The sequence below is a fragment of the Anarhichas minor genome, unplaced genomic scaffold (genome assembly GCF_050575085.1).
Source record: "Anarhichas minor isolate MPS153535 unplaced genomic scaffold, ASM5057508v1 ptg000016l, whole genome shotgun sequence".
Taxonomy (NCBI): Eukaryota; Metazoa; Chordata; class Actinopteri; order Perciformes; family Anarhichadidae; genus Anarhichas; species Anarhichas minor.
Window position 1 is genome coordinate 2,158,760 of NW_027466462.1, and position 27,093 is coordinate 2,185,852.

The 27,093-nt window shown below is 38.7% G+C and overlaps 1 protein-coding gene and 4 long non-coding RNA genes across 6 annotated transcripts; 2 read left to right on the forward strand and 3 right to left on the reverse strand.

Annotated features, from left to right (window-relative positions):
- Positions 1-913: 913 nt before the first annotated feature.
- Positions 914-2,602, forward strand: LOC142950787 (uncharacterized). Its single transcript, XR_012954514.1, has 2 exons — positions 914-1,041; positions 2,036-2,602. It is a non-coding gene; the product is annotated as an uncharacterized LOC142950787 (long non-coding RNA).
- A 63-nt stretch (positions 2,603-2,665) lies between these two features.
- Positions 2,666-4,234, reverse strand: LOC142950786 (uncharacterized). Of its 2 annotated transcripts, none has more exons than XM_076092390.1 (3): positions 4,183-4,234; positions 3,662-4,009; positions 2,666-3,411 (listed from the first exon to the last, which is right to left on the reverse strand). In XM_076092390.1, the coding sequence occupies exons 1-3, from the start codon at positions 4,229-4,231 to the stop codon at positions 3,164-3,166; spliced, it is 645 nt and encodes a 214-aa protein (XP_075948505.1). In that variant the 5' UTR covers positions 4,232-4,234; the 3' UTR covers positions 2,666-3,163. The 2 variants fall into 2 exon arrangements, with proteins under 2 accessions (XP_075948505.1, XP_075948504.1); XM_076092389.1 differs by having other exon boundaries at positions 2,666-3,414.
- Positions 4,235-4,893: 659 nt separating this feature from the next.
- LOC142950789 (uncharacterized) lies at positions 4,894-6,548 on the forward strand. Its single transcript, XR_012954515.1, has 2 exons — positions 4,894-5,021; positions 6,017-6,548. It is a non-coding gene; the product is annotated as an uncharacterized LOC142950789 (long non-coding RNA).
- Positions 6,549-6,611: 63 nt separating this feature from the next.
- Positions 6,612-8,380, reverse strand: LOC142950790 (uncharacterized). Its single transcript, XR_012954516.1, has 2 exons — positions 8,030-8,380; positions 6,612-7,845 (listed from the first exon to the last, which is right to left on the reverse strand). It is a non-coding gene; the product is annotated as an uncharacterized LOC142950790 (long non-coding RNA).
- A 15,606-nt stretch (positions 8,381-23,986) lies between these two features.
- Positions 23,987-25,280, reverse strand: LOC142950791 (uncharacterized). Its single transcript, XR_012954517.1, has 2 exons — positions 25,106-25,280; positions 23,987-24,979 (listed from the first exon to the last, which is right to left on the reverse strand). It is a non-coding gene; the product is annotated as an uncharacterized LOC142950791 (long non-coding RNA).
- Positions 25,281-27,093: the final 1,813 nt, after the last annotated feature.

Below are 27,093 nucleotides of genomic sequence, written 5' to 3' on the forward strand. Positions count from 1 at the left end.
ACAGAGGTGATCATAACTTTATTTTACCGCAGCATTCACTCCCAACACCAAACACCTTCATCCACTATGAGATCAGACTTTAGACTGTTGAGCTCAAATCACTTGACACCGTATTTTACTTTTGAAATGTCACTTTTACATTACTTACTGTTTTACTATCTGTTTACATCTCTTTATAACTTCTCATTACACATGCATAAGACTACACAAGTTACATTCAGCTCATTCTGTAATAACTGAACACCTGTATAGCACACACACACACACACACACACACACACACACACACACACACACACACACACGCACGCGCACACACACACACACACACACAGACACACACACACACACACAGACACTAATTAACATTTTTGTCTGCGACTAACTAACAGCACCAACCCTCACATACTGACTCTGTTCAACGTGATTCATATGATAACAACACCAACATGAACACATGAAGTCATTGATTCATTACCTTGTACTGTGTAAAGATCTTCTATAAAGACGACAAAGTTGATGCTTCTGAATTCTTCTCATGAGCGACAAACAGCCAGCGAGGTGTCGATGTGCAGATAGTGTGTGGGATTTGACAAACCATCTTCCTTTTATATCACTCTCAAAACTTTGAGGGGCGGAGTCTCAAAACTTTGAGGGGCGGAGTCTCAAAACTTTGAGGGGCGGAGTCTCAAAACGTTGAGGGGCGGAGTCTCAAAACTTTGAGGGGCGGAGTCTCAACACTTTGAGGGGCGGAGTCTCAAAACTTTGAGGGGCGGAGTCTCAAAACTGTGAGGGGCGGAGTCTCAGAACTTTGAGGGGCGGAGTCTCACAATTTTGAGGGGCGGAGTCTCACAACTATGAGGGGCGGAGTCTCATAATTTTGAGGGGCGGAGTCTCGGTTTTGCTGGGCGGAGGAAGATGGTTTGTCAAATCCCACACACTATCTGCACATCGACACCTCGCTGGCTGTTTGTCGCTCATGAGAAGAATTCAGAAGCATCAACTTTGTCGTCTTTATAGAAGATCTTTACACAGTACAAGGTAATGAATCAATGACTTCATGTGTTCATGTTGGTGTTATTATCATATGAATCACGTTGAACAGATTCAGCATTTTGCTCATTATTCATGTCGATATAGGTGAAAACAGGAAGTGATGAAGATGTGTTAAAACAAAAAATGTAGAGGTTAAAAGTTAACAAATCATAGGCTTGATGAACTGATTTATTTTTTCTATATTTGGCTACAAAATACATAAAATATGACAATAATGTAATTTATAGTCTATTGTCAGGTTATTGACTTCACTTCAGTCTAAATGTAGAAGGGTTGACCCGAGCCACCGTTTCAGGATCCATAAACACGTTAGTGTTCAGTGTTAATACATATAAACAATAATATAATCATTTATCCGGATGAATCTGCACAAATCAACAAAGGTGCAAGCTGCTTTTCCTTGTTGCGCTCTTTATAAAAACTCTACTTCCTCTTTCTCAGAGAGGAAACGCAGCAACTAAGCTGATCATTCAAACTAATATCCACGAAGAATCGTTATAACAAATAAAATACATTTATTCTGAAAGCACGTTTACTTCCGCTTTTAGATTCTACAAACTAGTTCCTGTTGTCTCGAGGAATTATTTTGAAGATGATAATCTGTCCCTCATAGTCTCTGTTCTTTGTTCTTTTCATGTGGAGCATTTGGGCTGTGATGTTTGTATAAATGGTGCTGCATGAATAAATAAAGTGGAACATGTATCTAGACTGTGGAGGAATGTCAGTCTTCCTTTTCTCTCCGCGTGTGTTCCTCCAGCACTTTTACAATTCCGTTTATTCTGAAGATTATGAAATATCACTTTATAAAACAGCTGCTTTGTGATAAAACATTAACTAACAGTAAACAGTGTCTAAATGTCTCTAAATGACGTCATTCATTTACTGAAGTTTTCTTTTATTTATTTAAATATCTGCAAAACGTTTTGAGTAACAATCAGTGACGATGAGGTGACTTGAATATTTCTCTTCTCTTCCGCAGGTGAAAGTGGCGCCACCTGGTGGCTGAAATAAAGTGCTACAAACCACGAAGACTTTAAACATCTTCAGTATTTTCTGAAACTATTTTACTGGAGTACAATTTTAAAACACTTTATACTTCTGTCCCACTACTTCTCAGAGGTACATATTGTACTTTTTACTCCACTACATCTCAGAGGTAACGTTATTTATTTGCTTTTTTTATGCATTTATTTTGTTATTTCTGCCTTTTAAATAAATAAATAAATGTATTATTCTGAAAAGCCCTTTTGACTCTGAGCATTTTAAATTAGTTTGAAACATAAAAACATTACAATTGTTTTCCATCATGTGTAAATGTACATTGTTGTTTATTTGTGTATATGTAAATGTGTTGTGTGACTGTAGGAGCAGAGAGGTGATGCTTTTTAAAGATGTTACTGATGATTGGTTCTATTTAGATTATGTTTCTGTTTGTGTGTAGAGACGTTTTAATAACTTATCTTCATATCTATGACCTCTAAACATTGTATTAATTAAATGATGTATCAAAATATAAAGTATATTAAAAACCAAAACATCTTCTCCATTTGTGTTATATGTGACAAATCATTCAGATCAACAGAACTAGTTCATGCAAAAGTCAGCTCAGTGAATTTAAACTCATTTTATTTATTTAGGAAAGAAACATACAAATCATTCATCAACTGATTCTTCAGGTCGTTAAACTAAAGTATAGAAATACACAAGAAACATTTTAATGTTTAATTGATCAGATCAGAAGTCAGATGACACAAGAAGCAAAAACCTCACAAATAAAATAAAGTAAAAGTGATCATAGTTATATTTAAAGAGCCTGATGGTCTAATGATCACAGCTGTAACATGCAGACACAAAGGCTCCCTCTAGTGGTCTTCATCATTAATACAGTGTTAACTCAATACAGTGAGAGCACATTACAAAACAGAACAGTAACTTTTTTTCTTCATTTGTTGTCATTAAAAACAAAAGCATCACTTCCTGTTTGCCACGACAGTTTCACATGAGAACAGGCAGATCTGAAGGATTCATCACATCAGAAGTCAAATGCACATGATAGAGATATGATATAAAATAGATATATTACAGTACAAAGATTACATTACAGAGATTATCTATAGCCTTCATGGTTTTTGTACATCACTTGTGTACAATTATAGCTTTTATTTCTTGGAGAGCATGTATGTGATGAAGTCCAGCAAGAGGCAGCCAGAACAGCTGTTACTGCTGCAGCCACCAGTCCCAGTACAACATAGAGGCAGATTCTACCCTGACCCTCTGGTGCTGGTTCTGCTGGTTCTGGTGTTTCTGGTGGTTCTGGTTCTGGTTTTGATGTCACAGGTTTGGGCTCATCAGCGGCTGCTGTAAAGAAAGTTATAAGTGTGTGTGTGATTTATCTGAGGAGAAAACAGGTCACAGAACACTCACTACACTCCTCAAACTCTTGGTTCAGAGTATCTAGAGCATCATCAAGTAACAGGTTTGTAATCATCTGCTAACAAACAGGACCAAACATCATCTGTGTCAGATGTAGATACAGACTGCTGCTTTCTGTAAAGAACTTGTATCAAAGTTCTCTTGAGATGAGATGAACCTCGTGCTGACTCACCAGTGATGTTGAGAGAGAACTGCTTCACCTTCCTGCCAAACTCAGTGAGCATCCTACAGAGGTACAGGCCCGAGTCATTAGTGCTGACTCTGGACAGATGAAGCCGGACGCGTCCTGTCCTGAGAGCGTCTCTGTCACACTGCACCCGTCCTGCAAACTGCTCGTGCAGAGACTCGTCAACACTGCTGTCCTGATGATAGAACACCTTCAGCTCTGACACTGACACACAGTGGATCTTAAGTGAGGGGATCGAAATGTCGTCTCTGGACGAGAAGCTCCATTCCACTGTGATGTTGCTGCCCTCCTCTGCCTGATACCTCAGACCCATGTAACGGTACTGAATCATCCCTGAGAGGAAGAGAGAGGACAGAGGAAAGAGGTGACCTGATGCTCTAAACGTTGTGTCTGCACTGATCAAATATGAAGATTAAATCACAAAGTGTTCATTCAGAAAACTGTCGTATTATTGTTTCACTTCTTTCTTGTACAATGTATTTGTGTTCAAGAAGAAGTGAACTCACCACAGACACAGGAGGTCAGGATGAAGAGCAGCAGGATGCAGCAGGTCATCTCCTCCCTGTGAGAGGAGACAGAAGTGATCATAACTTTATTTTACCGCAGCATTCACTCCCAACACCAAACACCTTCATCCACTATGAGATCAGACTTTAGACTGTTGAGCTCAAATCACTTGACACCGTATTTTACTTTTGAAATGTCACTTTTACATTACTTACTGTTTTACTATCTGTTTACATCTCTTTATAACTTCTCATTACACATGCATAAGACTACACTAGTTACATTCAGCTCATTCTGTAATAACTGAACACCTGTATAGCACACACACACACACACACACACACACACACACACTCACACACACACACACACACACACACACACAGACACTAATTAACATTTTTGTCTGCGACTAACTAACAGCACCAACCCTCACATACTGAATCTGTTCAACGTGATTCATATGATAACAACACCAACATGAACACATGAAGTCATTGATTCATTACCTTGTACTGTGTAAAGATCTTCTATAAAGACAACAAAGTTGATGCTTCTGAATTCTTCTCATGAGCGACAAACAGCCAGCGAGGTGTCGATGCGCAGATAGTGTGTGGGATTTGACAAACCATCTTCCTTTTATATCACTCTCAAAGCTTTGATGGGCGAGGCTATACTTTGCGGGGCGAGGCTAGACTTTGCGGGGCGGAGGAAGATGGTTTGTCAAATCCCACACACTATCTGCACATCGACACCTCGCTGGCTGTTTGTCGCTCATGAGAAGAATTCAGAAGCATCAACTTTGTCGTCTTTATAGAAGATCTTTACACAGTACAAGGTAATGAATCAATGACTTCATGTGTTCATGTTGGTGTTATGATCATATGAATCACGTTGAACAGATTCAGCATTTTGCTCATTATTCATGTCGATATAGGTGAAAACAGGAAGTGATGAAGATGTGTTAAAACAAAAAATGTAGAGGTTAAAAGTTAACAAATCATAGGCTTGATGAACTGATTTATTTTTTCTATATTTGGCTACAAAATACATAAAATATGACAATAATGTAATTTATAGTCTATTGTCAGGTTATTGACTTCACTTCAGTCTAAATGTAGAAGGGTTGACCCGAGCCACCGTTTCAGGATCCATAAACACGTTAGTGTTCAGTGTTAATACATATAAACAATAATATAATCATTTATCCGGATGAATCTGCACAAATCAACAAAGGTGCAAGCTGCTTTTCCTTGTTGCGCACTTTATAAAAAACTCTACTTCCTCTTTCTCAGAGAGGAAACGCAGCAACTAAGCTGATCATTCAAACTAATATCCACGAAGAATCGTTATAACAAATAAAATACATTTATTCTGAAAGCACGTTTCCTTCCGCTTTTAGATTCTACAAACTAGTTCCTGTTGTCTCGAGGAATTATTTTGAAGATGATAATCTGTCCCTCATAGTCTCTGTCCTTTGTTCTTTTCATGTGGAGCATTTGGGCTGTGATGTTTGTATAATTGGTGCTGCATGAATAAATAAAGAGGAACATGTATCTAGACTGTGGAGGAATGTCAGTCTTCCTTTTCTCTCCGCGTGTGTTCCTCCGGCACTTTTACAATTCCGTTTATTCTGAAGATTATGAAATATCACTTTATAAAACAGCTGCTTTGTGATAAAACATTAACTAACAGTAAACAGTGTCTAAATGTCTCTAAATGACGTCATTCATTTACTGAAGTTTTCTTTTATTTATTTAAATATCTGCAAAACGTTTTGAGTAACAATCAGTGACGATGAGGTGACTTGAATATTTCTCTTCTCTTCCGCAGGTGAAAGTGGCGCCACCTGGTGGCTGAAATAAAGTGCTGCAAACCACGAAGACTTTAAACATCTTCAGTATTTTCTGAAACTATTTTACTTGAGTACAATTTTAAAACACTTTATACTTCTGTCCCACTACTTCTCAGAGGTAACGTTATTTATTTGCTTTTTTTATGCATTTATTTTGTTATTTCTGTCTTTTAAATAAATAAATAAATGTATTATTCTGAAAAGCCCTTTTGACTCTGAGCATTTTAAATTAGTTTGAAACATAAAAACATTACAATTGTTTTCCATCATGTGTAAATACACATTGTTGTTTATTTGTGTATATGTAAATGTGTTGTGTGACTGTAGGAGCAGAGAGGTGATGCTTTTTAAAGATGTGTTACTGATGATTGGTTCTATTTAGATTATGTTTCTGTTTGTGTGTAGAGACGTTTTAATAACTTATCTTCATATCTATGACCTCTAAACATTGTATTAATTAAATGATGTATCAAAATATAAAGTATATTAAAAACCAAAACATCTTCTCCATTTGTGTTATATGTGACAAATCATTCAGATCAACAGAACTAGTTCATGCAAAAGTCAGCTCAGTGAATTTAAATTAATTTGTTTTATTTAGAAAAGAAACATACAAATCATTCATCAACTGATTCTTCAGGTCGTTAAACTAAAGTATAGAAATACACAAGAAACATTTTAATGTTTAATTGATCAGATCAGAAGTCAGATGACACAAGAAGCAAAAACCTCACAAATAAAATAAAGTAAAAGTGATCATAGTTATATTTAAAGAGCCTGATGGTCTAATGATCACAGCTGTAACATGCAGACACAAAGGCTCCCTCTAGTGGTCTTCATCATTAATACAGTGTTAACTCAATACAGTGAGAATGACGATCAATAACAATAAATAACACGTTCAACAACAATAAAAGGGTGTGTGTGTGTGTGTGTGTGTATATATAAAAATACATAGAAATCTTCCATCTGTTGATTCCTCAATAATATGAACACATTCATCACATAAATCTTTAAGTGCAAAAGGTTAATGTACAGAATACATGATAAACATGTGCAACATAACTTTTAATACTTTTCTACATCCTTCATAACATCACTCCTCGATATACTGATCAATATCTGAGCTTCTATTAGACACTGATGTCAGTATTACTTCTGATGAACTTTATTCTCTTCATCTATTTACTTTACTCTTCATGTAAGTATATTATATTTATCAATGATGTCACTATTTATTTTACTCTTAATTGTTATTCCATTGTTCATATTTTTGTATTATATTGTTTTTTGTCATTTTTCTGATGTAATCTTTGATCAAACTTATGTTTGAGTATTTCATATCAGATGGTTCAGGTCTGTTTACTGTTGAACTCTTTAATCGTCTTTCTCTGCGTCTATCTTTGTAACATTTTGTGTTTCCTTTATGGAAAACACTTTGCATTGTTGATATCAGCTAATTGCTCATTTTTTTTATTTCCATTCATACCTTAATGCTGCTGTGAATCCTCAGATATATGAGTCATACACAGATCCAGTGTCTCAGACTGACTGAAGTCCTCCATCAGACTCTTTTTGTACAAACACTTGAAGGCTGAACATCTCAGTCTTGATGTGTTTTAGATCGTGTATGTTTTGTTGTGCTGAGTAGAAATCTTGTTTTTAATGCAGAGAGCAAATAAAGACAAAACCAGTGCAGCAGCTGTCAGTCCCAGTCCACAGAAGAGGCCGATCCTTCCCCGACTCTCTGGTGGTGTTCCACTTTCTGTCGGTGGAGGATCTCTTCTCAGAGTTGTTGCTCTCGCTGCTGCAAAGAAACCAAAGAAATCTGTTTTATTCATGTGAAGAAGAAACATTTTCACTGAAAAGTAAACTAGATACAACAGATTAAGTTGAAACACATTTCCTAGAAAGAAATGCTTTATCTGTTTTTTATTCATCTGAATAAAGCTGCTTGAACGTGTTGAGAAAGTTCTGCTGAATCAACTCACCTGTGACGTTGAGGTGACATTTCTCAGAGTTCCTCCCATAACTTGTGACCACCTCACACAGGTACAGACCCGAGTCAGCAGTCCTGAGTCTGGACATGTGGAGTCTGAGTCGTCCTTCTCTGAGGACGTCTTTGTCAAACTGGACTCGTCCTGCAAACTGTTTATCCTGAAACTCTGGGACCTCGACACCTTCACGAAAATGAAACAGGACGAAGGGTCTGATATCAGTTAACGTCAGACAGTGGATATAAAGGGAGTTGGGGGAGCGGTCAGTGTTGGTGGTGAAGGTCCATTCCAGAGTGATGTTGTGGTTCTCCTCTGCCTGATAGGAGCTCTGTGTCACATTCACTACTAATGATGCTGTTGAGGAGACAGAGAGGGAGAGTGAGGAGCAGACAAACAGCTTTAACATGAGAGCCTTTAAACTGCATCTCTAGATGTTCCTGTGGAGTGTTTAGTGATGCTTCAGAGCTGTAGTGCTTTAAACATACAAAAGTCAACTCACCACAGACACAGGAGGTCAGGATGAAGAGCAGCAGGATGCAGCAGGTCATCTCCTCCCTGTGAGAGGAGACAGAGGTGAAGAGTCACCAACACATCACATCAAGGTGTTGGAGGTCCACATCTACAGTCTGTCTCTACATCACAATACTCCTTTGTGTTCATCATCCTGCTCATTACACACAACTGATGACACAAAGCCTTGATGCCAATGCAGCGTCAATGTGAACTACAACCACAGCTAAAGCTGGTTTCCCTGAAGACGTTTCATTCATAGTCAAATAAAATAAGTATAAGCTGCAGTAATATGTTTCAAGACAGCGCCAGATGTTCAACACTGCAGGAAACAGTCAACAAGTGTCTCTAAACACTACAAGCTGTGGAAAGTCCCGCCCTGCTCTGACTTTAGCAGCAAGCAGTCAGATAGAGGCAGAGTGGGCGATTCTGTCATATGATATGTGAACAAGTACTCAGGCGCTCAAACTGGTTGTTGTCGTTTCATCACTCTTCTCACTTTTTTTCTCCCCTACACGACGTGTTTACCATCCAGAGTCAGTTTCACATCTGACAACTTAACGGGCAGTAATGTTTCACCACTCTGGCTCTGCTGCAACTTCCCCAATCTCATAACTGCATGATTACTCACTTTTGGTTTTTCCCTTCGGACCGTGTTTCTCAAACAGTTCTCTCATGTTTCCTCCAACACATCAAGCTTCTTATTGTCATCAATCACACTATGAACATCTATGCACCAACATTTATAACAAATACCACACAGTGAACACACACAACCTCATGTTGTTGTTGAAAAGTGTAATTTAAATAATACAGCTGTTTTTAATGGATCAGGTTTTATTCTGATGTATCTTCAATGCATCACATCTTTTTAAAAAGGTCCAGCTGGTATTATTAAAGATGAGCTCGTTGGACCTTTTCAGGTTGAAGATGAACTCAAAATCAACTCCCAAACCTACAGCCAGTTTTTAGAAGACACTTTCTTCAAGCAGTGGCACAAGAAATAGTCTGCATCACTGATTTATTTTGAAATGTCAGAAATGTTTATTTGTAAGTTTTGAGTTCTTTGTTTATTATTCTCACTTTAACAACTGAAAATAAACAAGTGAGATGGAAAATTTCTTTTTCGTTTTTCATTTAGTTGCATAATACTTCTGCAGACTAATAGTTGCACATTAATTGTGCACATATTCTCCTCAGAAAGCCAAAACCTCACTCTTACTTTCTTAAATATTCAGGTTTGAGGTTTATGAACATCTTGGATTGACAGAGAGCTCTGTAGTTGTTCAATAATAAAATGAATCCTCAAAAATACAACTTGCCTAATAACTGAGCACACAGAGAGTCTATTGTCAGGTTATTGACTTCACTACAGTCTAAATGTAGAAGGGTTGACCCCATCAAGATTTTAAATGATTTACATTCTGGGAAAAAATATCCACAATTATTGAAAGTCAGCGACGCACTTTTGCACAGAAAAAAAGGAATTAACTGCATAATGTGTAAAATCCATCCATGTATTCAATTATATTTACAAAACTAATATTTGCAGGAGTTGCTGTGGTAACAATATGGCGCGAGTTTACTAATTTGAACATTTATGTTTCACCTAAAATAAAGTGAAGGTGTCAGCTTACCACAGACGCAGGTCAGGCTGAGAAGCAGCAGAATCCTGCAGAAGATCTTCTCCCTGTGATAGAAATCAAGAGGGTAAGCAACAAAGTGCATTCAAGAACATGAAAGACACTTGACCACTGACTACATCCACAGTAGTCTTTGCAGATTCAGCACCCACATGTTCCCAGTTGGAGAGTTCACTTTGTATCCTCCACTCTCTCTTTCTCACGGTCACGGTGTTTCTCAGCAGCTATTCTGCTAACTTGAACACACCCTGCACAGCCTGCAGCTCTGACGTGTCCCTACATGCACACTAACTCTTTACTGTCCTGTTACAGTGAGTATACAAATAAATACCTTAATCAGCACAGTCAGCTGTCCTCAACCCAAGATGTCCTCAGTATGTCAAGAAGTTCCAAGATGAGCGTTCACTCAGCCTTTTCATTGCTGCACTAAAGTAAAGTGTGTCTGTGCCCTCACTCCTCCTGCTCCTGCGTTCATTCAACGGTATTTGTTGCATCAGCATCCGTGTCTCTGCACATGTTTTTTGTTGGCAGACTAAGCTCCGCCCACTATAAATAAACCGTTGATAATATCACCTGCCAGCATTCAACATTTGATCGAAAGTAGCCTACAAACCTGCAGGAAATAACCAAAAGGGAGTTTCCTGGCTTCACACAAAAAACCGGACAGGTACCTGGTCGGTAGTTCCCTGCCTGCACAGACACACATTGCCGTACGGAACTATAAGTGTTCAGTGTTAATACATATAAGCAATAGTACAATCATTATTATACTATGTGATTTGTGCAGATGTATCCGTATTCATTTATAAGGATGAATCTGCACAAATCAACAAAGGTGCAAGCTGCTTTTCCTTGTTGCGCTCTTTATAAAAACTCTACTTCCTCTTTCTCAGAGAGGAAACGCAGCAACTAAGTGTGAAGATGAAGATGAAGATGATGATAGTTCACAGAAACTGACTCTTCAACATGTTTATCTTGTTTTAGTCCACCACAGATAATCTGCTCTGTGTTCACTTTATTGAAATAAGACGAGATAGAACTTTATTAATCCTGAAAGAAACAATTACATGAAGAGTAAAGTAAATAGATGAAGAGAATAAAGTAAACTAAATTTAAATAAAATACATTTATTCTGAAAGCACGTTTCCTTCCGCTTTTAGACTCTACAAACTAGTTCCTGTTGTCTCGAGGAATTATTTTGAAGATGATAATCTGTCCCTCATAGTCTCTGTCCTTTGTTCTTTTCATGTGGAGCATTTGGGCTGTGATGTTTGTATAAATGGTGCTGCATGAATAAATAAAGTGGAACATGTATCTAGACTGTGGAGGAATGTCAGTCTTCCTTTTCTCTCCGCGTGTGTTCCTCCAGCACTTTTACAATTCCGTTTATTCTGAAGATTATGAAATATCACTTTATAAAACAGCTGCTTTGTGATAAAACATTAACTAACAGTAAACAGTGTCTAAATGTCTCTAAATGACGTCATTCATTTACTGAAGTTTTCTTTTATTTATTTAAATATCTGCAAAACGTTTTGAGTAACAATCAGTGACGATGAGGTGACTTGAATATTTCTCTTCTCTTCCGCAGGTGAAAGTGGCGCCACCTGGTGGCTGAAATAAAGTGCTGCAAACCACGAAGACTTTAAACATCTTCAGTATTTCTGAAACTATTTGATTTGAGTACAATTTTAAAACACTTTATACTTCTCCACCACTACATCTCAGAGGTACATTGTTAGTTTGTGTATATGTAAATGTGTTGTGTGACTGTAGGAGCAGAGAGGTGATGCTTTTTAAAGATGTTACTGATGATTGGTTCTATTTAGATTATGTTTCTGTTTGTGTGTAGAGACGTTTTAATAACTTATCTTCATATCTATGACCTCTAAACATTGTATTAATTAAATGATGTGTCAAAATATAAAGTATATTAAAAACCAAAACATCTTCTCCATTTGTGTTATATGTGACAAATCATTCAGATCAACAGAACTAGTTCATGCAAAAGTCAGCTCAGTGAATTTAAACTCATTTTATTTAGTAAGGAAAAAAAGTACAAATCATTCATCAACTGATTCTTCAGGTCGTTAAACTAAAGTATAGAAATACACAAGAAACATCTTAATGTTTAATTGATCAGATCAGAAGTCAGATGACACAAGAAGCAAAAACGTCACAAATAAAATAAAGTAAAAGTGATCATAGTTATATTTAAAGAGCCTGATGGTCTAATGATCACAGCTGTAACATGCAGACATAAAGGCTCCCTCTAGTGGTCTTCATCATTAATACAGTGTTAACTCAATACAGTGAGAATGACGATCAATAACAATAAATAACACGTTCAACAACAATAAAACGTCATGTGTGTACATATATATATATATATATATATATATATATATATATATATATATATATATATATATATATATACAAAAATACGTAGAAATCTTCCATCTGTTGATTCCTCAATAATATGAACACATTCATCACATAAAGCTTTAAGTGCAAAAGGTTAATGTACAGAATAAATATACATGATAAACATGTGCAACATAACTTTTACTACTTTTCTACATCCTTCATAACATCACTCCTCGATATACTGATCAATATCTGAGCTTCTATTAGACACTGATGTCAGTATTACTTCTGATGAACTTTATTCTCTTTATCTATTTACTTTACTCTTCATGTAATTGTTTCTTTCAGGATTAATAAAGTTCTATCTCGTCTTATTTCAATAAAGTGAACACAGAGCAGATTATCTGTGGTGGACTAAAACAAGATAAACATGTTGAAGAGTCAGTTTCTGTGAACTATCATCATCATCATCATCATCATCATCTTCATCATCATCATCACACTTTGTGCCAGAGACTTTAACATACTATTGTTATGAAGCACTGATACGTTTATAATCTGCTGCTCATTCATAAAGCGTCCAGACCTCTCAGATGGTTCAGGTCTGTTTACTGTTGAACTCTTTAATCGTCTTTCTCTGTTTCTTTATAACATTCTGTGTTTCCTTTATGAAAACACTTTGCATTGTCTCATCAGATAATTGATCATTATTTACCATCACAGTGATGAAGAGGAGGATGAAGGAGGAGATGAAGACCATCAGACAGTGATGAAGAGGAGGATGAAGGACGAGATGAAGACCATCAGACAGTGATGAAGAGGAGGATGGAGGAGGAGATGAAGACCATCAGACAGTGATGAAGAGGAGGATGAAGGACGAGATGAAGACCATCAGACAGTGATGAAGAGGAGGATGAAGGAGGAGATGAAGACCATCAGAGAGTGATGAAGAGGAGGATGAAGGAGGAGATGAAAACCATCATACAGTGATGAAGAGGAGGATGAAGGAGGAGATGAAGACCATAGATAACTCCTCTCACTCCTCTACGACCAGCTGTGACTGAGCAGCTCATTCAGACATCAGATCATCACAACGAGACCTTCAGACGCTGCTTTGGACCCCCGACCTCTGACCTCTGAGAGACTAGAATCCTTTTCGTCGTTGAATCTTCACCACGCAGCAACTAACACCCAGCAGAGTTACTACTACTATTATCAGTCCCAGTACACAGTAGAGGACGATCCATCCATGACTCTCTGCTTGTGATGGACTTCCTGTCGTTGAAGCATCTCTTCCTCCACTTGATGAGTTTGGTGTCTCAGGTTTGGGCCGATCCCTCTCTGCTGTAAAGAGACCAAACAAGTCTGAGTCATTGATGAGAAGAAACAACATCTCACTACAACATAAACTAAACGTCCTCAACAGATTAAACTGGAACATATTTCACAGATCCTGTAAGAAGGAAGTGTAACGACAATAATCAGGTTCTTTTTAGTCCAGGAAACTTCTACTGAATCAACTCACCTGTGACGTTGAGGTGACATCTCTTTGATCTCTCATCATCACCTGTGGACACATCACACAGGTAAACACCTGAGTCATCAGTCCTGAGTCTGGACATGTGGAGTCTGAGTCGTCCTTCTCTGAGGACGTCTTTGTCAAACTGGACTCGTCCTGCAAACCGTTCATGCTGAGACTCTGGAACCTCAACACCTTCATGAAGTTGAAACAGGATGAAGGATCTGAGATCAATTAACATCTCACAGATGATATTAAGGGACTTGAGGGAACCGTCTGTTCTGGTGGTGAAGGTCCATTCCAGAGTGATGTTGTGGTTCTCCTCTGCCTGATAGGAGCTCTGTGTCACATTCACTACTAATGATGCTGTTGAGGAGACAGAGAGGGAGAGTGAGGAGCAGACAAACAGCTTTAACATGAGAGCCTTTAAACTGCATCTCTAGATGTTCCTGTGGAGTGTTTAGTGATGCTTCAGAGCTGTAGTGCTTTAAACATACAAAAGTCAACTCACCACAGACACAGGAGGTCAGGATGAAGAGCAGCAGGATGCAGCAGGTCATCTCCTCCCTGTGAGAGGAGACAGAGGTGAAGAGTCACCAACACATCACATCAAGGTGTTGGAGGTCCACATCTACAGTCTGTCTCTACATCACAATACTCCTTTGTGTTCATCATCCTGCTCATTACACACAACTGATGACACAAAGCCTTGATGCCAATGCAGCGTCAATGTGAACTACAACCACAGCTAAAGCTGGTTTCCCTCAAGACGTTTCATTCATAGTCAAATAAAATAAGTATAAGCTGCAGTAATATGTTTCAAGACAGCGCCAGATGTTCAACACGACAGGAAACAGTCAACAAGTGTCTCTAAACACTACAAGATGTGGAAAGACCCGCCCTGCTCTGACTTTAGCAGCAGGTATTCAAATAGAGGCAGAGTGGGCGTGTCTGTCGTATGATATGTGAACAAGTACTCAGGCGCTCAAACTAGTTGTTCTCGTTTATTCATCCTTCTCACTTTGTTTCTCTCCCTTCATGACGTGTTTACATTCCAGAGTCACACATCTGATAACTTAACAGCAACTCAACTGGGCAGGAATTCTCTGGCACTGCTGGCATAACAATCTCATAACTGCATGATTACAACACATCAAGCTTCTTATTGTCATCAATCAATCAACTATGAACATCTATGTACCAACATTTATAACAAATACCACACAGAGAACACACACAACCTCATGTTGTTGTTGAAAAGTGTAATTTAAATAATACAGCTGTTTTTAATGGATCAGGTTTTATTCTGATGTGTCTTCAATGCATCACATCTTTTTAACTGTTCTTCACTGAATGAACCACCACGTTATTACCCTAAACATCTTGTCTAATACATCAATCCTCACATAATGAATCTGTACAATAATACACAGAAGTGATCATAACTTTATTTTACCGCAGCATTCACTCCCAACACCAAACACCTTCATCCACTATGAGATCAGACTTTAGACTGTTGAGCTCAAATCACTTGACACCGTATTTTACTTTTGAAATGTCACTTTTACATTACTTACTGTTTTACTATCTGTTTACATCTCTTTATAACTTCTCATTACGCATGCATAAGACTACACTAGTTACATTCAGCTCATTCTGTAATAACTGAACACCTGTACAGCACACACACACACACACACACACACACACACACACACACACACATATATATTTATTTGTATATTAACTTTGCAGTATTTTATTTCTTGGATTACCATAACTTTTTATATTTAATGAGCATTGTTTGAGATGCGCTTGAGATCTAATTGTCTTATTATCATCTGTTAACATCTTATTATTACTGCAACTCAGCGACAGCACCACTCTACACATATAAATCTGTTCAACATGATGTATATGATAATAACACCAACATTAACACATTCATTCATTCATTACCTCGTACGTCTTCAGTCGTGTAAAGAAATCTAGACACAAGGTTCTCCAGTTTAGGGGTCGGGATTCTTCTCCGCGACAAGCAGCACGCGAAGAGTCGATGTGCAGATCTGTAGTCAGTGTCAGTGTGCGTACTGTCTTTTATAGAAAAGAGCGGAGTATCCAGTCTGTACACGTTCCTGTGTACAGACTGGTGGTGAAGGAATGCCTTTTCTTGCTTTTTGATCTGTGACTGAGTGAGAAAGCGGAAGCACGATATCAGGTATTGCAGAAACTCCGCACAGAAGGATCGAACCCGGGTCTCTCTGTCGCCCTCTGGCTGTGAGGTGACAGTAGCCACTACACCACCGTGCAGCCCGATTCCTCAAGTTGTTAAACTAAAATATAGAAAAACGGAAGAAACATTTTTAATGTTTGACATTAAATTGATCAGATCAGAAGTCAGATGACTCATATAAAATAAAGTCAAAGTGTTCATCAGTTATATTTAAAGAGCCTGACCTGTTTAAATGATCACAGCTGTAACCTGCAGACATAAAGGCTCCCTCTAGTGGTCTATATCATTAATACAGTGTTAACTCAATACAGTGAGAGCATGACGATCAACAACAGTAAATAACACGTTCAACAACAATAAAAGGTCATGTATGTATATATATATATATATATATATATATATATATATATATATATATATAATAATAATCTGCTGCTCATTCATAAAGCGTCCAGACCTCTCAGATGGTTCAGGTCTGTTTACTGTTGAACTCTTTAATCGTCTTTCTCTGTTTCTTTATAACATTCTGTGTTTCCTTTATGAAAACACTTTGCATTGTCTCATCAGATAATTGCTTATTTGTTATTTCCGTTCATATCTTAATGCTGCGGGATTTGCAGTACTAACATGTGTTCGTCCTCTACATGGTACTAATAATAATATATCATAACTTTAGAGGCTTACAGTTGAAAGACAATATTGCAAATCCTGTGAAATCTGGTCTTTCACTTCTGAACCACTTTGAACCATCTTTTAAACATCTCCGTGTTTTAAACCTCTTTCAAACGTTGAAATGCTCTCAGTTCAATACTTCACCTCCACCTGAGGAACACAAGAGACATTTACAAGTCACCTCATAGTCACTGATTGTTACTCACAACTGTTTACAGACATTTAAATAAATAAAAGAAGACTGCAGTAAATGAATGACGTCATTTATTAACCAGCGGTAGATTTATAAAGAACTGAGGGCGGCTCAACATCATTCTATTTATGTTTTCAACGTTAGTGTTTCACATGAGGAAGTAGGAGGAACCAGACGTCTGCTGCACGAGGAGCTGCATCATGTTGAAAGTGAAAGTGATGCTGAAGTATCATCAGAGTGTAGTTTTGATATAAAACAACATGTAACTGCTCTTATGAAACAATAATCAGTTCTCTTCTGAACTTGAGATTTGTTGCATGTTAACACGACTGATCAACTGTTCACATCTTCCTCGTGCTGCTTCAGTTCAGTTGGTTCAGATCAAACGTTCATCGTCTCACATGAACTCACCACACGGTGTCATTAATGTGTTTAAATATGAAGCTGTAGTTTAACCTCACTGTGTTTAATCCTGTCTGTTACTCACCGTCTTTCATCCATCGTCATTATTTTAACTCACTGAGTCCAACATAACTTTCAAAAGACTCAAACGACTTACAGCACAAACAATATGCTGATCTTTCATTATGTTCATAAAGTCATAATGTATATTAGTGGGATTCATGAGGATATGAACGGATAGAGAATCATTATGTTTCACTTTATTTGTATTTATTTTGAACAATGCAGTGAACAGTAAATATAGCAAACAGTCAATAAACTAATTCTCATTATAAAATTAATATCAACATCAACTTTACATTTATGGAAAGCAGAAGGAAACAAATCTCCTCATATAGTCTCACACATTAATTAAAACCATAACCTCCATATTCATCATACAAACACAGAACATGCAGCTCAACTCAAAGGACTTGCAGCACGGTGCACTTCTACCTCAGAGGGAAACTATTAAAACATTCATGTTTTTGGATAAATGTTCCTGGTTTTGTTGCACATTCAGACAGTTTCACATCACGAGTAAATGTGCTGTGATGGTGTTCAGAGACGTGAGAGCTGCTGCGGGTTTACAAGCAAACAGTCTGCTGGTAGAACAATATAAAGGTTCATTTAATAGCATTAATACATATGAGCTTGACTTTAAAACATATACACAATGAAACAATGACCGTAAATAACAGCTAACTGTAACAGACAAACATAGAAGATGAATTCATGCTCCTCAGCAGTGTTTCAATACAAAGAACAGACTGATGGTTTCAGATCTAAGATGTAGACGACAGTAATGAACTGATGAAGAGTCCCATCAGAGTAATGAACTGATGAAGAGTCCCATCAGAGTAATGAACTGATGAAGAGTCCCATCAGAGTAATGAACTGATGAAGAGTCCCATCAGAGTAATGAACTGATGAAGAGTCCCATCAGAATAATGAACCAGAGCTCTGATTCCTCTGTCGTCTATCCAGCTCTGAGGTCACACTGCTGGACAGACAGTAATGAAGAGGAGGATGAAGGAGGAGATGAAGAGCATCACACAGTGATGAAGAGGAGGATGAAGGAGGAGATGAAGACCATAGATAACTCCTCTCACTCCGCTACGACCAGCTGTGACTGAGCAGCTCATTCAGACATCAGATCATCACAACGAGACCTTCAGACACTGCTTTGGACCCCCGACCTCTGACCTCTGAGAGACTAGATTCATCTTCGTCTGTATGGAGAGAATCATTGGATCTAGTTCTATAAGTGGAGAGTGATTCATTGGACCTTGTTTTATAGGCAGAGGAACTCATTGAATGTTTTCTACACAGATAGTAACAAACACTCAGCAGAGTTCCTGCTTCTACTATCAGTCCCAGTACACAGTAGAGGACGATCCATCCTGGACTCTCTGCTTGTGATGGACATCCTGTCGTTGAAGCATCTCTTCCTCCACTTGATGAGTTTGGTGTCTCAGGTTTGGGCCGATCCCTCTCTGCTGTAAAGAGACCAAACAAGTCTGAGTCATTGATGAGAAGAAACAACATCTCACTACAACATCAACTAAACGTCCTCAACAGATTAAACTGGAACATATTTCACAGATCCTGTAAGAAGGAAGTGTAACGACAATAATCAGGTTCTTTTTAGTCCAGGAAACTTCTACTGAATCAACTCACCTGTGACTTTGAGGTGACATTTCTTTGATCTCTCATCATCACCTGTGAACACATCACACAGGTAAACACCTGAATCATCAGTCCTGAGTCTGGACATGTGGAGTCTGAGTCGTCCTTCTCTGAGGACGTCTTTGTCAAACTGGACTCGTCCTGCAAACCGTTCATGCTGAGACTCTGGGACCTCAACACCTTCATGAAGATGAAACAGGACGAAGGGTCTGAGATCAGTTAACATCTCACAGATGATATAAAGGGACTTGAGGGAACCGTCTGTTCTGGTGGTGAAGGTCCATTCCAGAGTGATGTTGTGGTTCTCCTCTGCCTGATAGGAGCTCTGTGTCACATTCACTACTAATGATGCTGTTGAGGAGACAGAGAGGGAGAGTGAGGAGCAGACAAACAGCTTTAACATGAGAGCCTTTAAACTGCATCTCTAGATGTTCCTGTGGAGTGTTTAGTGATGCTTCAGAGCTGTAGTGCTTTAAACATACAAAAGTCAACTCACCACAGACACAGGAGGTCAGGATGAAGAGCAGCAGGATGCAGCAGGTCATCTCCTCCCTGTGAGAGGAGACAGAGGTGAAGAGTCACCAACACATCACATCAAGGTGTTGGAGGTCCACATCTACAGTCTGTCTCTACATCACAATACTCCTTTGTGTTCATCATCCTGCTCATTACACACAACTGATGACACAAAGCCTTGATGCCAATGCAGCGTCAATGTGAACTACAACCACAGCTAAAGCTGGTTTCCCTGAAGACGTTTCATTCATAGTCAAATGAAATAAGTATAAGCTGCAGTAATATGTTTCAAGACAGCGCCAGATGTTCAACACTGCAGGAAACAGTCAACACGTGTCTCTAAACACTACAAGATGCAGAAAGACCCGCCCTGCTCTGACTTTAGCAGCAGGTAGTCAAATAGAGGCAGAGTGGGCGTGTCCGTCGTATGATATGTGAACAAGTGACTCAGGTGCTCAAACTAGTTGTTCTCGTTTATTCACTCGTCTCACTTTCCCTTCATGACGTGTTTACATTCCAGAGATAGCTTCACATCTGCCAATTTCACTGCAACTCAACTGTGCAGGAACGATTAACCACAAGGGCTCTGACACTGCTGGCAACTTCCCCAGTCTGATGCACGAATGCTCACTTATGGTTTCTCCCTTCGGACCGTGCTCCTCAAACATTTCTCTCATGTTTCCTCCAACACATCAAGCTTCTTATTGTCATCAATCAATCACACTATGAACATCTATGTACCAACATTTATAACAAATACCACACAGAGAACACACACAACCTCATGTTGTTGTTGAAAAGTGTAATTTAAATAATACAGCCGTTTTTAATGGATCAGGTTTTATTCTGATGTGTCTTCAATGCATCACATCTTTTTAACTGTTCTTCACTGAATGAACCACCACGTTATTACCCTAAATATCTTGTCTAATACATCAATCCTCTCATAATGAATCTGTACAATAATACACAGAAGTGATCATAACTTTATTTTACCGCAGCATTCACTCCCAACACCAAACACCTTCATCCACTATGAGATCAGACTTTAGACTGTTGAGCTCAAATCACTTGACACCGTATTTTACTTTTGAAATGTCACTTTTACATTACTTACTGTTTTACTATCTGTTTACATCTCTTTATAACTTCTCATTACGCATAAGACTACACTAGTTACATTCAGCTCATTCTGTAATAACTGAACACCTGTATAGCACACACACACACACACACACACACACACACACATATATATTTATTTGTATATTAACTTTACAGTATTTTATTTCTTGGATTACCATAACTTTTTATATTTAATGAGCATTGTTGGAGATGCGCTTGAGATCTAATTGTCTTATTATCATCTGTTAACATCTTATTATTACTGCAACTCAGCGACAGCACCACTCTACACATATAAATCTGTTCAACATGATGTATATGATAATAACACCAATATGAACACATGCATTCATTCATTACCTCGTACGTCTTCAGTCGTGGAAAGAAATAAAGAGACAAGGTTCTCCAGTTTGTGTCTGAATTCTTCTCCGCGACAAGCAGCACACGAGGAGTCGATGCAGTTAGGTGACTGTGCTTATAACCACAGTCACTTGACAAGTAGCGCAACCACAGTCAAGTGACTGTGGTTGCGCTACTTGGAAGTCAGTAACTAACCCGGATGTCAACGTTGATTTCTGGTTGAAAAAGCGTTGATTTGGGGTCTGAACGTCTTAGACGTATTTTAACCGTCTTTTCAACCGGCTAAATTACGGTTACAATATCAACGTGTCACAAAACACCAATTTGTTTTAAAATATTGATGGTTTGTTAAGTTGTAGGTTGAAAGAGACGCGATTTTGGTTACTTTAAACGTATTTCTCCAAAATCATATTACGCTGGATGGAACTATAGACTGTGTGCAGTCAACAAGAAGCTCCCAGGACATCGTAATGAGAGCAGAGCACATTCTGTCTGTATGTTCACCTAAAATACAACTCTGTGTTTACTGCTGGAACACGCATGCGCACGGACTCTGTGCATTTTTCTAAGTTAGAGACGGCTGGAAACACGGCAGGGTTTGAGCCGGCAGTTAGAAACACCTCTGCCACCTCTACCATCAGCAGCCCTGTGCCCTCCCTCTCTGCATCCACAGCAACCGCTGAGCCTGCTGGCCGCTCCACACGGCCATACTGCCGGCTCCTCCTCCTACATCAGTACCTCCTACTCTGCCCACAATGTCTGCTCCTCATGAGTTAAGCCCACCGTCCTGGGCCAGAGCTACGCAGTACAAGCTAAAGAGTCTGGAACAGCCCTCTGCAGTAGGAGTGAAGGTGTCACGAGTGCAGAATCTCCCAGTCTGTACATGCTGTGGCCAACCGACCCAGGGACAAAAAGTACAACAGAAAGGCTTTCTGCCCTGTAAAGATGATGTCCACATCAAAAGATCTGGACCACACAGTGTACGACAGCTACGAACACTTCACTTCTGTTGTGGACAAGTTGGAGTGATGAGCTGTAGACACCCTGTATATATCTGTAAATACTCATGCATTGTAAATAGTTTAGATCTTCATGTACATATTGTCGTCTTCTATTTCATGACTGCATTGTTTTTTTCTGATTGTTCTCCATTTCATGCATTGTATTCAATAAAGTGTTAAGTGTTACAGTAACATCGAGTTGTGGAATATCAATTAATGAATGAACAGGGGTGCGTTTGTTGTCATCAACAACAGGGACACGGATATATAGAGTTCCAGATTACTTGCATGTCAGAGCACATGCCTATATTACAATGATATCAGATCATTTTGCAATAGAAACATTAAACAGCCTCAGAAAATATAAAACTACTTCTAATTAGCCTCCCAGGTGTCATAAGGGAATTTAAAAAGACAGAAGTGACAAATGTAAACAAACGGCATTCTCTCACATGTATCATTTTGATTTGGAATAAGATGCATTTTATTGAAAAAAAGACCTGAATAAATGACATGAATTATGTAGCATTATGTAGACACAAATATACTTGAGATTCTCTATTTATAGCGTCATTCTATTATAGCTTCAACAGGCATCACAATAAATAGCTGATTACAATCTGAAATGGACAATTTTACACACGTGGAATCAATCCAGATGATGACAACAGTGTGTGCAACATCTACTTTGAAAGGAGGTGAGGCGTGTGCTAGACTCCTCCTGTGGACTCCTTCATATTCCACACGTGGGAATCTTGTGTGCATATTTTTCTCTCCCGTAAACACAAAGAAAGTCTTAAAGATCTTTACGTATGAAGGGACACGTCTAGCAGCTGGTGGACCAATGTGCAGATTTCTGTTTCCAGATCTTGTGTATTGTGGTGCATGTATGACAATAATCATGAAAGAAGTCATTGTGATCCACAAACTAACATGTGCTTGGAGTAAATAGTGGTACATGATTCTGCTGCTGATACCACAGTTTGACATCATCAGGGAGCAAATATTCATTCTACATTTACTGATTCCACCGATATAAATTGACCACTTGATGGCGACATTACACATTCTTCAATTAACGCAGGCTTTACGCAGGCTTTGACCGCTGGGGGCGCAAATGTTTCACTTTCGCACAGTAGACTGTCGGCCAATAACGTTTCGGGAGACTGCACTACGGTACAGCTCATCCCCCCTCCACTGGCTCCCACAAGGATGTGTGCTTTCGCCCCTATTATTCATCCTCTACACAAATATGTGTCAGAGCAGGTATGAAAATAGGAGCATCTTAAAGTATGCAGATGACTCTGTTATTGTTAGTCGGCTCCAGGACAATGAGACCAGCCACGGCCGGTCATCGACGACTTTGCAGCTGTAACATGCAGACACAAAGGCTCCCTCTAGTGGTCTTCATCATTAATACAGTGTTAACTCAATACAGTGAGAGAATGACGATCAGTAACAGTAAATAACACGTTCAACAACAATAAAAGGGTGTGTGTGTGTGTGTGTGTGTGTGTGTGTGTGTGTGTGTGTGTATATGTATATAAAAAAATGTAGAAATCTTCCAGCATCTGTGGATTCCTCAATAGCTGTATAGTGTAATAGTGTAGCTTAACACACAAAGGAATACATTCTTCAGTTTGTCAGAAACATTGAAATAAAAAACATGTATCCGTGTGTGTGTTTCCAAATTGTATTTGATGAAATGGTGGTAAACAGAAAGGTCTTCTGCTCTGAGCTGATGTAAACCTGCAGCTTTCTGTGAGTCTGTTATAAAAACTGAAATCTGCTCCTCTTTGGTTGTGACTCTGGAGACGGTAAGCAGTACTGTCCATAGTATTTTAAAGTCTCTGACACAAAGTGTGAAGATCTGGGAACAGGAGCGATGATGATGATGATGATGATGATGGATAGTACACAGAACTCTTCAACATGTCTCTCTTGTTTTAGTCCACTAGGAGTCGCTGTTGGGCCTCCCAACATTTACAATTCAATGTTACAGCCAACATACATTTACAATGTAAACATCTTTCCTTTTGTCTTCTTCAGGAAGTGATCAGGGGAGAACATCCATCTGGAAAGATCTGAACTCTGTGTTCAATGTATTGAAATAATGCTGAGTAGCATGTTTACCTTATTTAACACGTATATTTAATCTCTGCTTCTTTCTTTGCGTTACATCACATGAAGCTTTAAGTGCAAAACGTTAATGTATAAAATAAATATACAAGATATACACATGTGCAATATAACTTTTACTACTTTTCTATATCCTTCATAATATCACTCCTCAGTATACTGATCAATATTTGAGCTTCTATTAGACACTGGCAAACATAATTCATAGTTCATACCTTAATGCTGCTGTGAATCCTCAGATATATGAGTCATACACAGATCTAGTGTCTCCGACTGACTGAAGTCCTCCATCAGACTCTTTTTGTACAAACACTTGAAGGCTGAACATCTCAGTCTTGATGTGTTTTAGATCGTGTATGTTTTGTTGTGCTGAGTAGAAATCTTGTTTTTAATGTAGAGAGCAAATAAAGACAAAACCAGTGCAGCAGCTGTCAGTCCCAGTCCACAGAAGAGGCCGATCCTTCCCCGACTCTCTGGTGGTGTTCCACTTTCTGTCGGTGGAGGATCTCTTCTCAGAGTTGTTGCTCTCGCTGCTGCAAAGAAACCAAAGAAATCTGTTTTATTCATGTGAAGAAGAAACATTTTCACTGAAAAGAAAACGAGATACAACAACATCTAAACAAAGCTGCTTCATTGAAACTTCTACTGAATCAACTTACCAGTGACATTGAGTTGACATGTCTTAAAGTTCCTCCCATAACTTGTGAGCACTTTACACAGGTAAAGACCTGAGTCATCAGTCCTGAGTCTGGACACATGAAGTCTGAGTCGTCCTTCTCTGAGGACGTCTTTGTCAAACTGGACTCGTCCTGCAAACCATTCATCCTGAGACTCTGGAACCTCGACACCTTCATGAAGTTGAAACAGGATGAAGGGTCTGACATCAGTTAACATCTCACAGATGATATTAAGGGACTTGAGGGAACCGTCTGTTCTGGTGGTGAAGGTCCATTCCAGAGTGATGTTGTGGTTCTCCTCTGCCTGATAGGAGCTCTGTGTCACATTCACTACTAATGATGCTGTTGAGGAGACAGAGAGGGAGAGTGAGGAGCAGACAAACAGCTTTAACATGAGAGCCTTTAAACTGCATCTCTAGATGTTCCTGTGGAGTGTTTAGTGATGCTTCAGAGCTGTAGTGCTTTAAACATACAAAAGTCAACTCACCACAGACACAGGAGGTCAGGATGAAGAGCAGCAGGATGCAGCAGGTCATCTCCTCCCTGTGAGAGGAGACAGAGGTGAAGAGTCACCAACACATCACATCAAGGTGTTGGAGGTCCACATCTACAGTCTGTCTCTACATCACAATACTCCTTTGTGTTCATCATCCTGCTCATTACACACAACTGATGACACAAAGCCTTGATGCCAATGCAGCGTCAATGTGAACTACAACCACAGCTAAAGCTGGTTTCCCTCAAGACGTTTCATTCATAGTCAAATAAAATAAGTATAAGCTGCAGTAATATGTTTCAAGACAGCGCCAGATGTTCAACACGACAGGAAACAGTCAACACGTGTCTCTAAAACACTACAAGATGCTGAAAGTCCCGCCCGTTGCCTTTAGCAGCAAGTAGTCAAATAGAGGCAGAGTGGGCGATTCTGTCATATGATATGTGAACAAGTACTCAGGCGCTCAAACTGGTTGTTGTCGTTTCATCACTCGTCTCACTTTTTGTCTCCCCTACACGACGTGTTTACCATCCAGAGTCAGTTTCACATCTGACAACTTAACGGGAAGTAATGATTAACCACACAGGCTGTGACTCTGACACTGCTGCAACTTCCCCAATCTCATAACTGCACGAATGCTCACATAGTTTCTCCCTTCGGACCGTGTTCCTCAAACATTTCTCTCATGTTTCCTCCAACACATCAAGCTTCTTATTGTCATCAATCACACTATGAACATCTATGTACCAACATTTATAACAAATACCACACAGAGAACACACACAACCTCATGTTGTTGTTGAAAAGTGTAATTTAAATAATACAGCTGTTTTTAATGGATCAGGTTTTATTCTGATGTCTTCAATGCATCACATCTTTTTAACTGTTCTTCACTGAATGAACCACCACGTTATTACCCTAAATATCTTGTCTAATACATCAATCCTCACATAATGAATCTGTACAATAATACACAGAAGTGATCATAACTTTATTTTACCGCAGCATTCACTCCCAACACCAAACACCTTCATCCACTATGAGATCAGACTTTAGACTGTTGAGCTCAAATCACTTGACACCGTATTTTACTTTTGAATTGTCACTTTTACATTACTTACTGTTTTACTATCTGTTTACATCTCTTTATAACGTATCATTACGCATAAGACTACACTAGTTACATTCAGCTCATTCTGTAATAACTGAACACCTGTATAGCACACACACACACACACACACACACACACACACATATATATTTATTTGTATATTAACTTTACAGTATTTTATTTCTTGGATTACCATAACTTTTTATATTTAATGAGCATTGTTGGAGATGCGCTTGAGATCTAATTGTCTTATTATCATCTGTTAACATCTTATTATTACTGCAACTCAGCGACAGCACCACTCTACACATATAAATCTGTTCAACATGATTTATATGATAATAACACCAACATTAACACAT